This window comes from Bufo gargarizans, chromosome 4, assembly GCF_014858855.1.
Source record: "Bufo gargarizans isolate SCDJY-AF-19 chromosome 4, ASM1485885v1, whole genome shotgun sequence".
Lineage (NCBI taxonomy): Eukaryota > Metazoa > Chordata > Amphibia > Anura > Bufonidae > Bufo > Bufo gargarizans.
Window position 1 is genome coordinate 271836698 of NC_058083.1, and position 23395 is coordinate 271860092.

The 23395-nt window shown below is 43.2% G+C and overlaps 1 protein-coding gene across 1 annotated transcript in view; it reads right to left on the reverse strand.

Moving 5' to 3' along the window:
- RARS2 (arginyl-tRNA synthetase 2, mitochondrial) overlaps positions 1–23395 on the reverse strand; it is a 70188-nt gene that overhangs the window by 29436 nt on the left and 17357 nt on the right. Inside the window, exons 4-13 of the mRNA XM_044292482.1 lie at positions 21411–21494; positions 21232–21329; positions 19725–19780; positions 18872–18955; positions 17835–17911; positions 15921–16079; positions 11563–11669; positions 10005–10100; positions 8037–8097; positions 3099–3175 (exon numbers count right to left, since the gene is read on the reverse strand). Of these exons, the coding sequence (XP_044148417.1) occupies positions 3099–3175; positions 8037–8097; positions 10005–10100; positions 11563–11669; positions 15921–16079; positions 17835–17911; positions 18872–18955; positions 19725–19780; positions 21232–21329; positions 21411–21494 (899 nt within the window). The remainder of the gene's footprint in view (positions 1–3098; positions 3176–8036; positions 8098–10004; positions 10101–11562; positions 11670–15920; positions 16080–17834; positions 17912–18871; positions 18956–19724; positions 19781–21231; positions 21330–21410; positions 21495–23395) is intronic.

Genomic DNA, 23395 nt, shown 5'->3' on the forward strand with positions numbered 1-23395 from the left:
ACCCTGTTTAGGTAGGAGAGGTTCCTCCGTGCACGTAGTCTTGACCTCCCAGAGGGCTTCTATATGGAGGAAGACCGCCTGATGCTCTGTTCCGAGGGAATCGGTGCAGAGGTGTCCCCAGAGGCAACGGATGGGGTGACAGGAAGGATTCGTCACCAGCCTCAGGCCTGTCCTGGGGGGGATCCGAGGATGCCGAGGAGGGGTGGGACCCCGTTGAGACCACCCGAGGGTGTACTGTGAGCTACCCCTCGCCGAACCCGGGTGCAGGTACCCCTAACTGAGCATGCCCCATCTGCAGGGAGGACCCTGGGAGGGCAGAGGTGGCCGCAATTTGGGTTGGTAGCGTTCCAGCGACACTGCCAGGGAGAGTCGGCCAAGGTTCCCATGGCATTGACACGGAGGGACCCATTCATGGGGAACCTACACAAAAAGATTGTTCAGGGAAAACAATGGGATCTGGGAAGAGGTACTGCACACCAGCAGGGACAGGATGACCACATGGCAGCCATTGTAGACAGCGGACGCACGTGAAAACACGTGGCGACCGAGGAGCTGTTGGGAGAAGAGATGCTCGAAAAGCAGCCAGCAGAGGCTGTCCTATCCTGACCCGGACGCAGTGTTCCCCCAAAGAGGTGCAGCAGCAGCTGTTCCCCAAAAAAGAGGTGGTCAGTAGGGCTGCAGGGGACATGAAGCAATCGAGGGGTTAACCACCCCCTCCAACAGAAAAAACATGTTAGCCCAGGAAAGGGTGAGGAGATAGGCTCCTCCCGAGGGCCGGGCGGGGCTCAGAAAAGCCCGGGAAGCAAGGGGGAGGGGCCGGGAAGATTGCGGCCTAGCAGGCCCAAAAGCCGGGGCCTCGATTTATGAGGCGGCCGGGAATGGAGCAAGGGGGGCGGGGCGAACCGCGGCCGACAGAGGGCCCACCGGACCATAAAAATAGGTGAGTAGGGTAGGGGGGGAGAAGCGACACCTGGGGATAGGCAGATCAGGGCAAACAGGAGCACCTGGGAGCCGGGGACAGGCCATAGAAGATGAGGCCTAGTCCCGGCAGAAGCCGGGGACTAAAGTAGCGGGGAAGCCAGGGAGAGACTGTGGCCAGGGAGGAGAGAAAAGACCAACCGAGGGGGAAAAGAAGGGAGGAAAAACATGAATATAACCCCCCCAGGAGGGGGGGGGGGGGTTGGCTAGGAGGAAAGAAGAGGCTCCCCAGGACCCCCAGCTAAGGTGGATCCCATCCCCCTGGCCACAGAAGGGAACCTAACCCTGGGGCAGGGACACAGGGACAGGGGAGTATACTCACCATCCGATGTCTTCGGGCGCAGCACGGTCACCCCTTCGGCAGACTCAACACGGGAACCGTGGGAATGCCGGCAAGCCACTGCGGATGCAGTCCGTGGGGACTGGGTGACCGGCGATGGTACCGAAGTACGCGCCCGCAGGGGGGGCAACTAAAGTGGAACACGATGGAGCCCCAGCCTGCAGCAGGTATAACGGTGGAAAAAAACCGACCTGCGGAAGAGAGAAAAAAAAAAACAATAAAAATAAACAGCAGAACCTGCAAAAAAGCAGGACAGGTCTGCCTCCTACGGACACTAGACTAAAACTGAATAGCCTCGTGCCTGTGGAGAGGGTATAGCCCACCTGGGAGGAGCCAACACTTTTTGTGTCTAGTGCCTCCTAGTGGTAGTTGGACATATACCCATGGTGCTGTGTCCCCCAATGCCATGCACGAGAAATTCACATTTTTGTACCATAGTTTGTAAATGCTATAACTTTTACCCAAACCATTTTTTTTTTTGCCCAAACATTTTTTTTTTATCAAAGACATGTAGAACAATAAATTTGGCGAAAAATTTATATATGGATGTCGTTTTTTTTGCAAAATTTTACAGCTGAAAGTGAAAAATATCATTTTTTTGCAAACAAATAGTTACATTTTGATTAATAACAAAAAAAGTAAAAATGCCAGCAGCAATTAAATACCACCAAATGAAAGCTCTATTAGTGAGAAGAAAAGGAGGTAAAATTCATTTGGGTGGTAAGTTGCATGACCGAGCGATAAACGGTGAAAGTAGTGTAGTGCCGAAGTGTAAAAAGTGCTCTGGTCATGAAGGGGGTTTCACCTAGCGGGGCTGAAGTGGTTAAGAAGGCTTGGTGTGAGGCAGTTACAAGTCTGCTGATACTGATGATTTGTGGTCCCAGCTTTAGAACAGGCAAGCATGTAAAAGTAGACCTCACCATACATCTGCCTATATTGGTAATCTACAATTCCCAAAATTTCCAAACTGCCAGATGTTAATTGGTTACATTCTGTCGTGCATGACAACTTAAAGGGAACGTGTCACCGGGATTTTGTGTATAGAGCTGAGGACATGGGTTGCTAGATGGCCGCTAGCACATCCGCAATATCCAGTCCCCATAGCTCTGTGTGCTTTTATTGTGTATAAAAACCGATTTGATACATATGCAAATTAACATAAAAAAGAGTCATATCTTACTTGTGTGAGCACAGAAGAGTCATATTTTCAAGCTCTGACTCATCTCGGGTTAATTTGCATATGTATCAAATCGGTTTTTATACACAATAAAAGCACACAGAGCTATGGGGACTGGGTATTGTGGATGTGCTACTGGCCATCTAGCAACCCATGTCCTCAGCTCTATACCCAAAATCCTGGTGACAGGTTCCCTTTAAAGCTAAGCTGCTACTCAGAACACATCATATAACGGCAGAATAAATGTGACAACAGTGTCATCTCTTCATACTGCATATGGCAATCCCTCCTTGTGTACGGTTATAAAAGTCTGCAGCTTAAGGCTCCATTCACACGTCCGTTGTTTCTTTCCTGATCTGTTCCGTTTTTTGCTGAACAGATCTGGACCAGATCTGGACCCATTCATTTTCAATGGGTCCTGAAAAAAAATCTGACATTGTGCTGTCCGTTTTTTTTCAGGACCCATTGAAAATGAATGGGTCCAGATCTGGTCCAGATCTGTTCCGCAAAAAACGGAACAGATCAGGAAACAAACAACGGACGTGTGAATGGACCCTAAAGGTGTGCTCTATACAAAACTACGAAAATATAATACGCACTCACCGGTCTACTTTATCTTTTCCGAGCATCTTCAAAATTTTGAACAAATTCTGAAAATGGGTTTGTTGGCTTTTATCCGTCTTCAGTTAAAATAAGGCAAATAAAACATATTAGTTACAAGTCAGCACGCAATGTAAGACAGAATGGTCGCAATTACAATTAAGAGCCAACTACCCTTTACCAGAGTTCGTATATAGAGACAACAGATACTGTTCTGAAATGTGACAAAGGTATCTAAATTGTCAATTACTGGGAGCCCACAGTGACTAAAATCACCACAATTTTCAGGAAATGTGCCATCAGAAAATTACCTATTGTTTAAATAGAGTTGTTAAACATTGGATCCACCGCTCACAACAGGCGATTGTCACAGCTTATCCACTCCCTGCACAATGACCTCAGGTCACAGAGCATGGCAAAAAAATACTCAGACGCAGAGGTCAGCCTTGATCTATTCAGTTTATGTGCCTGCTGTAAAGCATTTCCCTAAATGCTGTTAACAAACCCAAGGAAGATGGCGCTGGCCCATAAGCATGTACAGAAAACAGAAATAGGAAAACAGAAAAAAAAAAATCTGAAATCAGAAAATTAAAAACTGCAAAAAAAAAAACAAACAAAAAACAACATACTGTAGGTGTTACATTCCTTTTAAGTGGGTTCCCGGGATGTACGTTTTTTTCAGCCCTGTTATTCATTAATAATAGCGCTTTACCAACAAAAAAAACACTTGTCTACTCAGCACCCACTGACCTGAGTGCCACTGCATAAAAACATTAGCACGGTGCCACCCTTGCATGTACAGTCATGTGAAAAAATTAGGACACCCTTTGAAAGCATGTGTTTTTTTGTAACATTTTTAATAAAAGGTTATTTCATCTCCGTTTCAACAATACAGAGAGATTAAAGTAATCCAACTAAACAAAGAAAACTGAAGAAAAGTCTTTTCAAGATCTTCTGTAAATGTCATTCTACAAAAATGCCTATTCTAACTGAGGAAAAAGATAGGACACCCTCACATGTATTCCCTCTTAAATTGGCTCAGATCTCACACAGGTATATCACACCAGGTGCACATAATTAGTAGATCGTTACTCTGCATGTTGAATGAGGCTTGCCCTATTTAAACCTCAGACATTTAGTTTGGTGTGCTCCTGACTGTTGAAGTGAGAGTGAGCACCATGGTGAGAGCAAAAGAGCTGTCAGAGGACTTCAGAAAAAAGATTGTAGCAGCCTATGAGTCTGGGAAGGGATTTAAAAAGATCTCAAAAGATTTTGAAATCAGCCATTCCACTGTCCGGAAGATAGTCTACAAGTGGAGGGCTTTCAAAACAACTGCCAACATGCCCAGGACTGGTCGCCCCAGCAAGTTCACCCCAAGAGCAGACCGCAAGATGCTAAAAGAGGTCTCCAAAAAGTGTCATCTCGAGAACTACAGCAGGCTCTGGCTACTGTTGATGTAGAAGTACATGCCTCTACAATCAGAAAGAGACTGTACAAGTTTAACTTGCATGGGAGGTGTGCAAGGAGGAAACCTTTGCTTTCCAAGAGAAACATCGAGGCCAGACTGACATTTTCCAGAGATAAAGTTGACAAAGACCAGGACTTCTGGAATAATGTTCTTTGGACAGATGAGTCCAAAATTGAATTATTTGGACACAACAGCAGAGGACATGTTTGGCGTAAACCAAACACAGCATTCCAAGAAAAGAACCTCATACCAACTGTGAAGCATGGAGGTGGAAGTGTCATGGTTTGGGGCTGCTTTGCTGCAGCAGGACCTGGTCAGCTCACCATCATAGAATCCACGATGAATTCTACTGTGTATCAGAAGGTGCTTGAAGAACATGTGAGACCATCAGTTAGAAAATTAAAGCTGAAGCGGAACTGGACCATGCAACATGACAATGACCCAAAACATACTAGTAAATCAACCAAAGATTGGCTGAAAAAGAAGAAATGGAGAGTCCTGGAATGGCCAAGTCAAAGTCCAGATTTGAATCCCATTGAGATGCTGTGGGGTGACTTGAAAAGGGCTGTACGTGCAAGAAACCCCTCAAACATCTCACAGCTGAAAAAGTTCTGCATTGAGGAGTGGGGTAAAATTTCCTCAGACCGATGTCGAAGACTGGTAGATGGCTACAAGAACCGTCTCACTGCAGTTATTTCAGCCAAAGGAGGTAACACTCGCTATTAGGGGCAAGGGTGTCCTATCTTTTTCCTCAGTTAGAATAGGCATTTTTGTAGAATGACATTTACAGAAGATCTTGAAAAGACTTTTCTTCAGTTTTCTTTGTTTAGTTGGATTACTTTAATCTCTCTGTATTGTTGAAACGGAGATGAAATAACCTTTTATTAAAAATGTTACAAAAAACCACATGCTTTCAAAGGGTGTCCTAATTTTTTCACATGACTGTATGTATGTGCCACCCTTCACTCTTAATGTAAGGGACATTCATACATTGCACATGCTTTTGTCATGTCAAATACTGACAATTTGTGAGGCGACTGCAGCACATGTTCCATACAATGTACACAAAGTGAGTGAATGGGGGGACAATGTGGGAAGTGTATTTAGCCTGCTCAGTTTACAAGATACGTGCGGGTCCCAGAGGTGGGACCCACTTCTATGAGACAATGGGGGCATATCAGAGTGATATGCCCCCGTTGTCTGAGATGGGAATTGAATCTCAACGTGTGGCCACACAGTCAGGTTTCTGATGCAGTTTTGGAAGACAAAGCCAGGAGTGAATTTGAAAAAGAGGAGAAGTCTTATCTGTCCTGTATACTTTCTCTCCTTTTATGATCCCCTCCTAATTTTGACTTCCGAAACTGCATCAGGAAACCTGACCGTGTGGCCGCACCCTCAGGCAGATCTGTAAATGATTACAGGTGTGGTCTAATTAGACACTGGGTCTTGCCACAGGAGGGTGTAAAAGTGCTTCCCCCGATGCCCTGTAGCAATATGGTCATTTCGACAAATTGCCCGCCATCTAGTACGTTGTGATCTAGCTGGTAGGAGGTGTTGGGAGCTAGGGTTGGGCGGTATAGGCGATATGCGATATAAATTTGTGCCACGATATGGATTTTGTGCATATCGCTGGACTGCGATATGATCACGGAGCGGCAGTTCCGATAGGTTACCATGGCAGCCAGGACGCTACTGAAGTCCTGGCTGCCATGGTATGTCAGTGAGCAGCATTATACTTGCGTACGCTTCTTCTTCTGTCTGTGCGGCGCATTGCCTTTAGCTCACGTGCGCCGTGGCCGCCGGGCGCTCCTTCTCATAGGTCTGTGCGGCGCATTGATAATGCTATAAGCATTAGCAATGCGCCGCACAGACAGAAAAAGGAGCGCCCGGCGGCCACGGCGCACGTGAGCTATAAGCATTAGCAATGCGCCGCACAGACAGAAGAAGGAGCTCCGGGCGGCCACGGCGCACGTGAGTATAATGCTGCTCACTGACATACCATGGCAGCCAGGACTTCAGTAGCGTCCTGGCTGCCATGGTAACCGATCGGAGCCCCAGCATTACACTGCTGGGACTCCGATCGGAACTGCTGCTGCCACCAATGATGTGGGGGGGGGGGGGCCCTGCCACCAATGATCAATACTGGGGAGGGGGGCGCACTGCCCACTGCCACCAATGATGGGGGGGTGGGGGGGGGGGACCCTGTGGCCACTGCCACCAATGATTAATAAAGTAAAAAAAAAGTTTAACCCCCCCCCAAAAAAAAAATATAGAAAACAATATATCGCGATATAATTTTAAGCATGTGCGATATGCAATATATATTGCAATATAGCTTTTAGGCCATATCGCCCACCCCTATTGGGAGCACGAACAGGCCCAGATGGGCCACACAGACTACAAGTAGAAAGGATTGTTTGATCCGCCAACAAGCACTGGCAGCTCCCTCAGTTTTGTTGTCCACCATCCAGACACAGCTGGCACCTTCATTACACATCCCTGTCTCTGCCCGGACCATTTCCAGGTAGGACAAGGTGACACGGCACCCATAACAAGTTCTGCCATTGACAGCCAGCCACCGTTGCCTTAGTCTGCAGTGTCGTCATGAACGAGAAACCCTGACTGCTAGAGACTGGAACTGTATTGTCTTTAGCAACAAATTCAGGTTTTGTTTGGGATTAGACGACGGTGGTGTTGGGAGCATGGAGATCTTGTGGAGAGTTCTTCAATCCTGCCTTTGCCCTGCAGTGTCCCACTGCTCCAAATGCTGGTGTGATCATCTAGAGAGCCATTGCATATGACAGTCGGCCACTCCTAGTAATGATATGAGAAACACTAACAGCTCAATGATATGTTCAGGACAGCCTGTGGCTCGCAAGTGTAGGTTCCCATGAAGGACTCCCAACTGGCATTTTTCTGTAGGACAATTCCTTAGCCTGCCCAGTCGCCACATTAATCGCCAATCGAGCATTTATGGGACAACTGGCCCGAACATCTGTGGGCAATTGAGCTGCAGGATACCATACAGAACCTGTGTGCCTCCATGCCCAACTGTATCTCATCTTGTATCCAGGCTAGAGGCAGCCCAACAGGGCACTAGAGCCTCCATTCAATTGTACAGTTTTTTCCCAATAAACATTCGCTCTAATATTTTATCATTTACACATCATTACATTTACATATAGAAAGTTTAATTCAATTCTGACAACTCCTTTCTGTTGTCAATGAGTGTATTTCTCATTACTTTGAATTCACTCAGGATCATGAAACTGCCATAAAAAAATGTGCGATTCCAGCCTTCATGCATAAATGCTCCAGACAAGGTCAAGAGATTCAGATTCAAACAACCGAAATGAGGAAGAAATGTGATCCATGTGACTAGGAAGTCTTAGTATAAGAAATATTTAGTGCACAGAACCAAACTACTTAGATTTGGGTAATAATAAAACAATGTGAATAAACTAAATACATACCACATACACCATTTCATCAAAGTTGTATTTCTCCATTCTGTCAATTGCAGCAGCTATGTCTCTGGAAATAAATTGCACAAAAAAAATTAAAGGAGCAGACAAATCAGTAATCAGCAAGGATTTGTGCTCATTTTTATCATTTAAAACAACTTAAAGGGAACCTGTCACCAGTTTTGTGGTGTCCTAACTAAGGGCAACATAAATAAGTGACTGATTCTGTTAGCAAAATCCTGGGTCACTTTCTTTAAATGACCCAGTTAATCTGCCAACATCTTGTATTGAAAAGCTCCAGCTGATAATGATGAGTCCTGAATATTTATGAGCTCCTGACTCTCCCCGCCCACCTGCTGCTGATTGACAGTTATTTTCCAAATGAATCAGCAGCAGGTGGGCAGGGGAGTGGCTATAGCTCTGAATTAAATATACGCTGGACTCTATGACCTCACGTCGGACTTAAATCAGCTCATTAGCATGCGGCATCTTTGTGTGTATACAGTATTATGAGGTAACCATCTGTCACATCAGTAAGTGAATACATCTAAGGTACTTTTTAGTAGTTAATGATTGTATATAATTAGTTAGATTATAATCAAATATCCACATGACAGGTTCCCGTTAAAGGTGCTGTCCGGGCTACAGGTATTGATGACTTATCAGGATAGATCTTCTATCAAATTGTTTAGGGGTACGACACCTGGTACCCCAACTATCGACTGTTTTGGACTGGTGCAGCGCCAGTAGCTATATAGTAGTTAGAAGACAATTAGGTTCATTATCAAGCAGGTGTAAAGGAGATCTGGCTTAGTTGCCTATAGCAAACAGATTCGTCCTTTCAAAGGAGCTGTCACAAATGAAAGACTAGGCCAGTTCTACTTTACACCACTTTGATAAATAACCCCAAATGTCTGTAAAGTAAACAGAGCACTCCAAACACTGTGTAATGGCAATGCCAAGGTACTGCAGCTCAGTTCCTATTCAGCGCTGGAAACTACAAGTGTACAGAGGCATCTTCTTCTACTCCATACACTGTATAGTTCCAGCTGATCGGTGGGGATGCCAGGTGTCGGACCCAAAGACCCAAGACCTATCCTCAGTATAAGGCTCCATTCACATGCCCGCAATCCCATTCTGCATTTTGCGGAACGGAATTGCGGACCCATTAATTTCTATGGGGCCGCACGATGTGCTGCCCGAATCCGGAAATGCGGACCTGCACTTCCGGGTCCGCAATTCCGATCCCGGAAAAAATAGAACATGTCCTATTCTTAGCATCAATTGCGGACAAGAATAGGCATTTTCTATTAAGTGCCAGCGGAACGCACATTGCCAGTTTCCGTGTTTTGCGGATGTGTTAATGGACCCCAAGTCATCAATATCTGTAGCCCAGATAACCCCCTTGTAGCATTTTGTGTTCAAGAGGTTGTCCAAAATATTTTAAAATGAGTCTATTAGCAGGAAACATCATAAATTAATAAAATAACCTAAACCCACCTTTAAATTGTGCTGCCAGCTTGCGTCACCAGTCCAGTCCCCGCAATCCAGAAGTGATGTTCAAGTCCTCTTTAGGTGGCCTCAATGGTCACGCACCATTCATGCCTAAAAACTGCCATACAAATTGCAGACAATCACAGGTCATTCATACATATGTGACGGCTGAGGCCAGAGATTGGCTGCAGCTGTCACATAAAGATGAAAAGGTACATCACCACTTGAAATGGCCCGGACCTGAATGGTGAGACATTTAAAAAGAGAGTACGGTATAGCTTATTTTATTATCTTGAGACATTTCCTGTTCACCGATCAATTTTAAAATATCATGGACAACCCCTTTAAAGTAATTACAAATTCTTAACTTTTTCCAACTTTACGTTTGCCATTTTGAGCACATCACTTAATTATGCTGTGAATAAAAACTAACAAACCACCCAATAATTCCAAAAGCAAGTATTCTTGCATCAATACTCATACCTTGTAATGTACAGAGATGTCCCATCGCTTCGCATCACTGTTGAATAAGCCGACATGTCTCCATTGTCTGTCAGGTCTACCACTCCTGTACCTTCTCTGTAATAGAAAGACCCATTATCAGTGACCATTTATACATGCTTTGCAGATCAAATCATGGCGTATGCTTATAACTTACTACAATTATTGTAAACTGATAAAAAGCACAGAAATCACTCAATATATGCAAAATTAATTATGTTAAGGGCTCATTCAGATGGCCGTATGCTGTCCGCAAAAATGCGGATCCGTTTCTTTGCTGACAGTTCAGCATGTCCGAAAAAAAAAGGATTGCATTCAGTTTTTTGCTGATCTCTAGACTTCAATGGGGCCATGTCCTGATTTTCACTGACAAGTATAGGACAGGTTTCATTTTGTTTGCTGAGCTGTGCAATGGAAGAAAAGGACCCTATAGAAGTATATGGGAACGGATCCGCATTTTTGCGGACAGCTTACGGCCGTCTGAATGAGCCCTAACTCTTAAAGCAAATCTGTCATGAAATAGAGGTGCTTTATTTAGCCAAGCCAAGGTTAAGAAAATAATCCCAGTTTAAAATCTGCCAGGAATGGGTCGAGGGTTAAACATTTTTGTAATATTCTTTATTAGTGAATTATGTTTCTTTCCCCTTGAAAACAGGTTGTAAAGCGTCTTTTCAGGCATACTCAGAGCATTGCTAAGAGTAGTCTGTCTTTAGCGCTTTACTGAGCGCTGAAGACACCTGTCTGTGACTATTGTCACTACCGCAGTCCCTGACTTTATACGTGTGCCCTAACCATCACTGCCCATCCCTATCTGATTTAATAGACTGAGGACAGACTCTCCTTAGTAATGCTCAATTAGAGCACTGCTAAGAAGACTCTTTATACTGAAACGACAGTTACACTTTAAAACGGTTGGCTGCTATCTGGATACTCATTGGTAAGACGGCTATACGGTACTTACTAATATAACCTTTGTAGAAATTCTATGCCATTTTATATATTTCTGAAGAAAATCTTTTGTTCAGTCCACACAAATCTTTTGTTCAGTCCACAGAGATGCCTTGTCCACAAAATGGCTGCTGATGGAGGGTCCTGTGATCAGGCAAATCATCACCATGTGAGGTCTCCTCTGTTCACCGCACATGCACTAAACAGTAACTGATCGTTAGGAGTCCGACCACTAGGATCCCCAACAATCTTCAAAACAGGGGTCCTGTGCCCCCTGAATGAATGGGGCAGCTAGTTGAGGACACATGCTATGGCTAATTGCTGTTGCTGCCATGTCGTCTGTTATTCTGGCAACTGGGCATTCATACAATAAATGTCAGATAATTGACACAAACCCCATCACGGTGGATCTAATTTTCTCTAGATTTCTTTTATTTCTTTCAGACAGATGTTAACCATTTTTCATTATTTTCACATTCCAATAGAAAACAGTTCATCAAAATATATACCGGGTAATATAGCAGAAATTATTTATTTAATATCTTATAATAAAATCTAAAGTGTAAAACAAACATTTACAGTACACTCTTACTTTGTAATCTTAAGAATGTTTTTGATTCGCAAAAGGTTCAAGACGTCTTGTGATTTTTCTCTATAAAATGACTCTCCAGCAAATTCATCAAATTGTACACCAAGTCGCTGTAATAGACAAACGATGACAGTGAAATTATCAGACATGAGAGTAAAAGGAGTTTTGACCATGCAAAAAACAGTGGCGGGAAAGATCAGGAAGAACATACCTTTTGCAGAGCTTTTATTATCAGGAGTTATGTGAATATGAACTTTTAGGAGCTGCTTCTGCAAGTGCCCTGGAGGAGGTGCTTCACTGTGGAGAGCTCTCTTCATTGAGATGTTTCATATCACCTCCCACTGACAGCTGTAGGGGTCTCCTGGTTGGATGCTAGCTGTCATTCAGAACAGAGAGAAGGGGCTGTGAAGAAGCGGAATGCACAGAGCACTTCACTAGCAGAATAACAGTTCATATTCACACTACTCCTGATAATAAAAGCTCAGCAAAATTTACATTTTGACAGACATACATGAATATATTCAAATATGAGTTGTAAAAGAAGATAGTATCTTTATATATCTATTTGATGCTATGCTCAACAAAAAGAAGACTAAAAAATCTGTCTATATATCTATCATGCATTGACACAGTTATTTAGACCCTTTACTTAGGACTTTGTTGAGGCACCTTGGACATTGATCACAGCCTTTAGTCTTCTTTGGTATGATGCCAAAAGGTTTGCACACCTGGATTTGGAGATTTTCTGCCATTCTTCCCTGCAGATCCTCTCAAGCTCTGTCATGTTGGGTGGGAACATTTAGTGTACAGCCATTTTCAAGTCTCTCCAGATATTGGGTTCACGTCAGGGCTCTGCCTGGGCCACTCGGGCACATTCACAAAGTTGTCCATAAGCCACTCCTGCGTCTTGGCTGTGTGCTTAGGGTCACTGTCTTGTTGGAGGGGAACCTTCGGCTCAGTCTGAGGTCCAGAGCACTCTGGATCGGGTTTTCATCAGGAATATCTCTGTACTTTGCTCCATTGAGCTTTCCCTCAACCCTGACCAGTCTCTCTGTCCCAGCCGCTGAAAAAAAACAACCATCTCCACAGCATGAAGCTGCCATCATCATGCTCCACTGTAGAGATGGCACTGGGCAGGTGATGAGCAGTGCCTAGTTTCCTCCGTACAGGACGCTTCGAAATGAGACCAAAAATACTGTGGTGTAACAAGAAATGACTGGGCCCAGCAGTCGCTCTGTCCGTTTCCTACAGTGTCTCTGTATATAATGTCATGTTATATTACTGTTAAGGGTGTCCTTACAATAAAGGGGCACATTTATTAAGACCGGCGTTTTAGATGGCAGTCTTAATAAACCCCCAAACTGGTGGTAGACAGGCCTCTTCATAACTTTGGCAGATTCACCGCCGCTTCTAAATGTAAGACCACTTCCTAGTTGTCTTACATTTAGACTTTTTTCTATGCCTAAAACAGGCATAGAATATAGTAAGGCCCCTTCTGAGCTCGGGACCCAAAGCAGCCGCTTCCCCTATGGATACGCCCCTGCAAAACATCAATCTTGGTTTCAGCACACCAGAGAATCTCGTTTCTCACAGTCTAAAAGTCCTTTAGGTGCTCTTTTGCAAACTACTGAGGATAGGTTTCTTTCTGGCCACTCTGCCATGAAGCTCAGATTGGTAAAGTGCTGCAAATGGAAGAAACCTCCAGAAGGTTAACTATCATCTGCACATACAGGTCCTTCTAAAAAAATTAGCATATTGTGATAAAGTTCATTATTTTCTGTAATGTACTGATAAACATTAGACTTTCATATATTTTAGATTCATTACACACCAACTGAAGTAGTTCAAGCCTTTTATTGTTTTAATATTGATGATTTTGGCATACAGCTCATGAAAACCCAAATTTCCTATCTAAAAAAATTAGCATATTTCATCCGACCAATAAAAGAAAAGTGTTTTTAATACAAAAAAAGTCAACCTTCAAATAATTATGTTCAGTTATGCACTCAATACTTGGTCGGGAATCCTTTTTCAGAAATAACTGCTTCAATGCGGTGTGGCATGGAGGCAATAAGCCTGTGGCACTGCTGAGGTGTTATGGAGGCCCAGGATGCTTCGATAGCGGCCTTAAGTTCATCCAGAGTGTTGGGTCTTGCGTCTCTCAACTTTCTCTACCCAATATCCCACAGATTCTCTATGGGGTTCAGGTCAGGAGAGTTGGCAGGCCAATTGAGCACAGTAATACCATGGTCAGTAAACCATTTACCAGTGGTTTTGGCCCTGTGAGCAGGTGCCAGGTCGTGCTGAAAAATGAAATCTTCATCTCCATAAAGCTTTTCAGCAGATGGAAGCATGAAGTGCTCCAAAATCTCCTGATAGCTAGCTGCATTGACCCTGGCCTTGATAAAACACAGTGGACCAACACCAGCAGCTGACATGGCACCCCAGACCATCACTGACTGTGGGTACTTGACACTGGACTTCAGGCATTTTGGCATTTCCCTCTCCCCAGTCTTCTTCCAGACTCTGGCACCTTGATTTCCGAATGACATGCAACAGTCTAGTGCTGCTTCTCTGTAGCCCAGGTCAGGCGCTTCTGCCGCTGTTTCTGGTTCAAAAGTGGCTTGACCTGGGGAATGTGGCACCTGTAGCCCATTTCCTGCACACACCTGTACACGGTGGCTCTGGATGTTTCTACTCCAGACTCAGTCCACTGCTTCCGCAGGTCCCCCAAGGTCTGGAATCGGTCCTTCTCCACAATCTTCCTCAGGGTCCGGTCACCTCTTTTCGTTGTGCAGTATTTTCTGCCACACTTTTTCTTCCCACAGACTTCCCACTGAGGTGCCTTGATACAGCACTCTGGGAACAGCCTATTCGTTCAGAAATTTCTTTCTGTGTCTTACCCTCTTGCTTGAGGGTGTCAATGATGGCCTTCTGGACAGCAGTCAGGTCGTCAGTCTTACCCATGATTGCGGTTTTGAGTAATGAACCAGGCTGGGAGTTTTTAAAAGCCTCAGGAATCTTTTGCAGGTGTTTAGAGTTAATTAGTTGATTCAGATGATTAGGTTAGTAGCTCGTTTAGAGAACCTTTTCATGAAATGCTAATTTTTTTAGATAGGAATTTTGGATTTTCATGAGCTGTATGCCAAAATCATCAATATTAAAACAATAAAAGGCTTGAACTACTTCAGTTGGTGTGTAATGAATCTAAAATATATGAAAGTCTAATGTTTATCAGTACATTACAGAAAATAATGAACTTTATCACAATATGCAAATTTTTTTAGAAGGACCTGTAGGATCTTTGGAGCTGGGCTAGAGTGACCATTGAGGTCTTGAGGTCACCTCTCTTACCTGGTTGTTCCACACATCTTCCATTTAAAAATTATAGAGATCATTGTGCTCTTGGAAACTTTAAGGGAAGCAGAATTATGTTGTACCCTTTTCCAGATCTGTGTCTCTACACAATCCTATGTCTGAGTTCTACAGGCAGTTCTTTCCTGGCTTGGATTTTGTTCCGATATGCATTGTCAGCTGTGAGACTTTATACAGACAGTGATGCATCTTTCCAAATCATGTCCAATCAACTGAATTTACCACAGGTTGCCTCCAATCAAAGTGTAAAAACATCTCAAAGATGATCAAGAGAAATGTGAGGCCCCTAGAACTAAATTTCAAGTGTCATAGCAAAGAGTCTGAGAAAGTTGACATACAGTAAGTAATCAATGTGGGGTACTGAATTCATATTGATGGGGTAAACTTGATTTTTTTTTTTTTTTTAATAAGGCCATAATATCAAGGGTCTCAAATGTTTCTAGATGCATTGTGTAAATCTTGTATCTATATATTCACACACAATAATTTTTTCCGTTTTTTTATTCTCATTTATTCGCTTTGATATACACAGATCACATCTTCTCTGTATGTTTTCTAAACCCCTCTGAACAGGGAATTCCCATAATATCATCACTGTTCTTAGGGTGTTCCTAGCAATTATCGGGGAAAGGGGGCAGTAAATATATGGTTTGTTTTAATAAATACTTATATTGTCTGTGAAATAAATACGGGGCCTTTTTATTAGATCTTTGCATTGGGTCATTCCTCTTAGAAATGTATAAATAAATTGACAACTGGGTGTTACCATTCCCCATGTGAAGAGCACCATCAGTACTGATTGGACAGTGTCAAACTGTGTAAGGACACATCCCCATATTGTAGCACCCAGTGGTCAATTTATTCATAAAATAATTGATTTATGGCATAACATACAGTTCTAAGAAAAGATGCTCTAGAATTAAGGACTCTGAAACAGTTCATTTATGTTAAGATTTATGTAGTACGTTAATGAACATATACTCTACCTTATAGACTTTAGCATATTCCTCAATGCTCAAACTCCTAAAATGTGTCCATAGCGAAAGGGCTTGTGGGTGCCCACTCTCCAGTTGTTTCATGAAATCCTGGGCTGACCGTTTCATCTCTTCATCTTTTTCTGCTGCTGCATTGACTTTCACATATATCTGAGCATGGAATATCAAATACAAAATTTTTTTTTTTTAAACTCGTTCTATTGAACGAATCATTAGAAAAAGTACAGGTGACATAAGTGTTCATAAAGGTCAGTGAGACATACAGGTGTGAAGTAAAGCAAGTACATCACCATATACATATTAGCAACAATCGCAACAAAGCTACAATTCACATTTGTAAAGCATGTGCAAAACAATCATGGCGGGCAGAACATGCGGTTGCAGCATGAGCATATCACACTAACACTGCATTAAGGTTGTCTGAAAATCTAGGAGCTGAATACATTGTATGCATGGATGAACACCAAGACCCCCACACTTTATTGAACTTCTGGGGGCAACCCCGGTTCTTAAATACAATATTCTCGTAGGACACCACATTGTTCACAAGCACTTTCCATTGATTAATAGAAGGTCGTCTATCACCCATCCAGCGGATCGCAATAGCCTTACGCGCAAGGAATAGTGTTTCCCTCAGGAGAATTCTGTAATGAGGAGGATAGACTTCCTCATCCAGTATACCAAACAGGCACACCTGTGGGGTCAATGCCACCGAAGGCTGCGTGAGTGTATTAATGAAACTTATAATTGCAGACCAGAAGGTTTGTACGTATGAACACTCCCATATAAGGTGCCAGAAATTTGCCCCTACTGCATCACATCTATGACACCTGGAGTGTGTCAACTTGCCGATCCTATGGAGCCGCACAGGTGATAGATAACTTTGATGCACAATACATAGCTGAATAAATCTATTATTGATAGATGGGGAAACCAGCAAAGGGGATTCCAATATATCATTAATATCCTCATTAGTAATACCTGGCATCAGTGTTTCCCATTTAGATAAAACCAAGAGGGGAGCACCATGCATTTTAGTACTCAGCAAGTGGGTATAAAGGGCAGAAATAAATCCCTTTGGGCCCTGGGAGCGTATGACGCCTATCAGCGGGTAGTCAGAGATAGATACTACAGTGTTTCCAAAGTGGGTACTCATTGCATGTCGTACCTGAAGGTATTTGAAAAAGGCTGTTCTAGGGAGACCATGACGATCCCTCAACTGCTGAAAAGAGCTAAATACATTGCTGGAATATAAATCTCCCAGAATGCCAATCCCATGATTCTCCCAGAACCGCGCCATCTATCCCTGTACGGAGAGAAGGAAACATAGGGTTGTCCCACAAAGGTACCTCAGGTAATAGCCCTGTGTGAGAATGTAGTTTCTTGCCAGCTTCCCAAACTTGTACAGCTAGCTTATATACAGGTAGAAGCAGTCGACCAAACAATTTTGGTTGTTCCAGCACTGGCCACAATGATGTGATGTCTAAGAACACCGCTAATTGTCTTTCGGCTCTAGCTAGAGTGCCATCCGAGGAGATCCATGACCGTAAGTGCCTCAACTGTCCTGATAAGTAATACAAATAGAGATCAGGCAGGGACATACCACCCTCCCCCCTGGGCCTGCATAGCGCGTCAATGGACAATTTACGTCTATTATTACCCCATATGAATGGAGAAAGAAGGGATCTAAAATGCTGAAATATCTTTTTAGGCACTAAGAAGGGAGCATGCTCTAAAACCACTTAGGTAAAATTATCAGTTTAATCAAATACAAAATATTTTTAACTAAAGTATTATTTTTTTTGCCAAAAATAAATCTGATTTCTCATAAGAAATGTGGGCACTGCTACAGTTTAATCGACACAAATCCATACATTGTAAAATATAGCAGTAAATCAGACTTACCTCAAAAAGGTGCTGTAAAGCATTCAATCTGAGCTTCTCTTCACAGCCAAACTTGCTAAAGCCAGCACCCAGAAGTCCTGGTAAATATAAAGGTTTTTCAGCACCGAATATACACATCCTATGGTTTTTACATGAAATGTATATCCCACGCTCAAATTTCGAATTAACATTACTGAACAGCACAGGCCTTTATCTGTCTTTAATTCATCAAAAACCTTTTATGCAAAAAACATGTTTGTGTGAATATGGTAGTTCTAATAAATTCTAGAGTCTTAAGATCCAAAAGCGGCAGTCCCAGGAGGCTGGTTTAAACTATGTTACCTTTAAAATCTGATATGAACTTGTCGACATCTTTTGTGACATGGTATTCTAAATAAGTATTAGGATAGGGGATAACGATTAGATCACTGGGTGTCTGACCGATGGGACCCCATCAAAGATTAGGAGCCGCTTACTCTTAAATTAATGGAATCGACAGGTCGAGCATATAGCAGTCAGGGGAGATAGATTGTGGCCAACATCTATCTAAAATATATGGCTAGCTTAAGAATGATCTATATGCCACCATATCCATACAATACTTGCATAATAAGGATGCATAGTTTACATGATGTCAAAAAGCATAGGCATATAGTATAGGTATTTATATTAATCATTTTTAAGGGGTTTTCCCATGAAGACAACTTATCTTCTATCCAAAGGAAAGGGCAAAAGTGTCTGATCAGAGGGGGTCTGACCATTGATGCCCCTGTCGATCACAAGAACGGGGGCCCATGATCCCTGTTTGAATGGAGACGCAGGCGCGCATGCATGTCTGCAGCTCCACTGAACTCTTTAAGACTGCCGGAGATAGCAAAGTAAAAGCGCTCAGCTATTTCCAGCAACCCCATAGAGCTCAATAGAGCAGCAGCGCCCATGCGTGACTGCCACTCCATTCAAATGAGGAAGTATCGGCCCCCATTCTCAGGATCAGCAGGGGATAGAGGATAAGTTGTCTTCATGGGAAAACCCCTTTAAATATGTGCAACAACACTTACCAAACTGTAGGCCCCAGTCGCCCAAGTAGTTTACTCTTAAAACTTTATTACCAATTCCCTCCTTAAGGTTTGCTATAAAATTTCCTTGAAGAAAAAAAAAAAAAGTATATATTAACAAAGCGGCACAAAATCTGTCCCATAAACATTAATTGGGTTGTCCTTACAACAGAGAATACCTGATGAAGGTCACTAAATACCACAAGATACTAGGCTAGTTTTACACGGGCGCTATCAGCTCTGGCAGAGAACAGCCTGCTGGAGGTCTTTGGAGTCGGCATTGCCAGATGTCACTGCAATGCCCGCTGTCCCCATTGATTATAATGGGATCTGGCCACTATCTGGGTAGTTACAGAAACGCCGGATTCAGAGACTTTATAGCATTGTTGTGAAAGAAGCCGTAAAGGAATACTGACAAATCCGGCAGACTCTATTGACTTTTAGTTCAGTTCCTGTTGGGGTTCCAGGATTTTTGGTAGCGTTGATGCAGACTATGCTATTATTGCCATCAAAAATACAGTAATCTCTGACAGGGTGCCTAAGATGCCAGTGTGAATATGAAACATATACAAAGCAAATATATTAATTACACTTATAGATAAGTCTTTTTGCCACAATTTTTCAAATTTCTGGCAGCGAGAGCTCAGAGTCTGAGTATAAAGTGCCATGTATTGTAGTGAACGGCATTGATGTAGTCTGACTCTAGATGCCAACTTCTAGAAATTATAATGGAGCATGGCAAAACACAGAGAAGGTGGACTTGTGTGGTAAAAACACTGGTTAAAAGAAATATACCATGAACATGAATAAATAAAATATAAAAACCCCTTACATTCTGTAACACGGAAAATCTCACCTATTATTGTGGAGCGCAAATGCCCGACGTGAAATTTCTTGGCAATATTGGGTGAGCTGCAGAGGAGGCAGAAAAGATACTTTTTTTTATTATCAATGGCATTGGGTTTGATTTACTTTTCAATGAAGTTTAACTGAAGTTTGTGCCCCATATGTATATGTATATAAACTGCCATAACAAAGATTGTGGAAGTTCTGCTGAAACTACACAAGAAACACTTCCATCAGATGTTGTAATTGTATGGCTACTGTTTAAGATACTTAGATAAAAAATCATAATGTGCATTAAATGGAGCCAGAGCAAAAAGAAAAGACTTCAATTCAAGGGTCCATTCACATGTCTGTATGTGTTTTGCGGATCTGTAAAACACGGACACCGGCAATGTGCGTTCCGCATTTTGCGGACCGCACATCACCTGCACCTCATAGAAAATTACTTTTCTTGTCCGCAATTGCGGACAAGAATAGGACATGTTTTATTTTTTTACGGAAGTGTGGATCCGCAAATGTGGATGCGGACAGCATATTCCGGCCCCATTGAAAATGAATGGGTCCGCAACTGTTCCTCAAAATTGTGGAACGGATGCGGACCAATTTTGCGGACGTGTGAATGGACTCTAATTTTGCATCCATCCAACGGGACATTGTTGAACAGGATAGAATCTCAAAAAAACAAAAACGGGCGAGATTTCCGCGCGGGTGCAATGCGTGAGGTGAGCGCATTGTACCCGCACTGAATCCGGACCCATTCATTTCTATGGGGCTGTGCACATGAGCAGTGATTTTCACGCATCACTTGTGCGTTGCGTGAAAATCGCAGCATGCTCTATTTTGTGCAGAATGCTGGATGGGTTTAAAAAATAAAATAACATTTTAAAAAAAAATATTTAACTCACCTTAATCCACTTGTTCACGCAGCCCGTCTTCTCTTTGCTGTGCTGCAAGAAAATGACCTGTGGTGATGTCACTGCGCTCATCACATGGTCCGTCACATGATCCATCACCATGGTGATGGATCATGTGATGAGCACATTGATGTCATCAAAGGTCCTTTTCCCAGGTCCTGAAGAAAGAAGAGAAGCCGGGCTGCGCAAACAAGTGCATTAAGGCGAGTTAAATATTTTTTATTTTATTTTTTTAACCCCTCCAGCCCTATTTTACTAAGCATTCTGTATTAAGAATGCTATTATTTTCCCTTATAACCATGTTATAAGGGAAAATAATACAAACACCTAACCCAAACCCGAACTTCTGTAAAGAAGTTCGGGTTTGGGTACCAAACATGCTGATTTTTCTCAACACTGGATGGAAATAAATCTTGTGACATTGCAGAAGCTTATCGGAAAAAAATGCCACAGCAAAAGCGTGCCGTAATCAAAGCTAAAGGCTTTTTTTTGGGTGGTGACTTTTTCTTGGGGGGACAGGCAGTGTATTTCATAGGGGATCTGGAATTCTGAATGAGACACCTTCTACAGGACACTGCAGTGTGTGTGAGGAGGGGTACATACCTGTATTCCACTAGTGTCAAACCTTTTGGGAAGTCTGACAAAAGCTCGGAGCTAAATCCATACCTGGGGCCATCATATCTTATTTTCTGAATAACTTTCTAAAAAAAAAAAAAAAAAACACAATACGTAAGCCATGATTACAGTATGTATTCTGGGTTCAAATAATTAACAAAACTCACCTTAACTAATAAAGGTCTGTTAACTTTGAAGGTCAAGACTCCCCGCGCCAAGCCAATTTCACTAATTACTGAGTCTGAAACCAGCTAAAATATAAAGATGATTTCATTTTGCAAGAATAATTGTAATACATGTTTCAGATGTAAAGAATGTCCTGATGGTATGACCTTTTCAATGCCAAGAATGTATGTAGTATGCCATGACTTTAAGGCTATTTAATCACAAGCGAGTTTTCCATCCAGATGCATTCCATTTTGCGAACGGACAGCATCCGGACTGAACCTTGACCCATTCATTTCACTGGGTGTATATACACATGAATATTTTTTCACTGACCATCTGTGCGTTCAGGAAAAAAACAAAACAAACAATGGGTCAGTGACAAAAAAACACCTCACAGCACATGGCATCCAGATTCAGTCTGTTTTTCACGGATAGTTGCTAGGAGATGCTGAGTCTTGAGAGAAAAAAATTGGAAAACAATTGCAGACAAAACAGATTGATCCTGCATGCTGTATTGTAAGGGTATTTTTAATTACTGAGTGGCTCTGTTCCCTTTAATTCTGTTTAATACTCTGTGTAATAATTTATAAGTTTCCTTGTAATGAAGTGGGTTACAGACAGTACCCATTACCCATTGTGCTGATAAGAAAACATTCCTGGGCGATCTCAGAGACATGCATGCTGCACACTGTAGGAGGGGCTAACAGGTTTAGGCCCCTTTTACACGAGCGAGTTTTCCACCCAGGTGCAATGCGTGACGTAAATGCACAGCACCCGCACTGAATCCTGACCCATTCATTTCCATGGGTCTGTGTACATGAGCTTTTTTTTCACGCATCAGTTCTGCGTTTGCGTCAAAATCGCAGCATGTTCTATATTCTGCGTTTTGAACGCAGCCCTGGCCCCCATAGAAGTGAATGGAGCGGCGTGAAAAACGCACTGCATCTGCAAGCAAGCACGGGTGCGATGCGTTTTTCACTGATGGTTGCTAAGAGATGTTGTTTGTAAACCTTTTGTTTTTTATCACGTGTATAAAAAACGCATCAAAAAGCATTGCACCCGCGTGGAAAAAACAAGATTTTTGTATAACTTACCAGTAAAATCTCTTTCTCGCTCTTCCTTGGGGGACACAGGAGACCTTGGGTATAGCTCAGCTCCCTAGGAGGCGTGACACCAAGTGAAAAACTGCTAAGCCCCTCCTCCAGCAGCTATACCCTCAGCCTGGAGAGAGAGAGACTGCCAGTTGCGTGTCCAAGTAGTGAGAAAAGGTAATGACCAACAAAGTGGAACCAACAAGTCAACTACCCAACAGGGGCAACCAAACCGTAACCTTTAGAACAAACAACGATGGGTGGGTGCTGTGTCCCCCAAGGAAGAGCGAGAAAGAGATTTTACTAGTAAGTTATACAAAAATCTCATTTTCTCGCCCATTTCCTTGGGGGACACAGGAGACTTTGGGACGTCCGAGAGCAGGCCAAGAGGGGAGGGACCACAGCCCAAGGCGAAGCAACCGCAGGCATGAAGAAACCGCCGCCTGCAAGACCAAGCGACCCAAAGCAGCATCCACCGATGCACGAGTGTGCACTCTGTAGAACTTGGTAAAGGTGTGCAAGGAAGACCAAGTGGCCGCCTTGCACAATTGTTCAGCCGAAGCCCGATGTCTCTGGGCCCAAGAGGCACCGACCGCTCTGGTGGAATGAGCGGTAACACCGAAAGGCCTCCACCATTCCCGGCCCCATTAACAGAGACCTCAGCAATAGTCAATTTGATGAAACGGGCGATAGCCACCTTGGAGGCCGCCATCCCCTTGCGCGGACGCTCCGGAACCACAAAAAGAGAGTTTGTGCGTCGAAAGGAGCCGGTGAGTAAATCTTCAAGGCCCTTACAACGTCCAAGCGGTGCAGTTCCCGTTTCCGAAGGTGGGAAGGGGAGGGGCACAGACAGGGGAGGACGATGTCCTCATTGAGATGAGGAAGGCAATGGC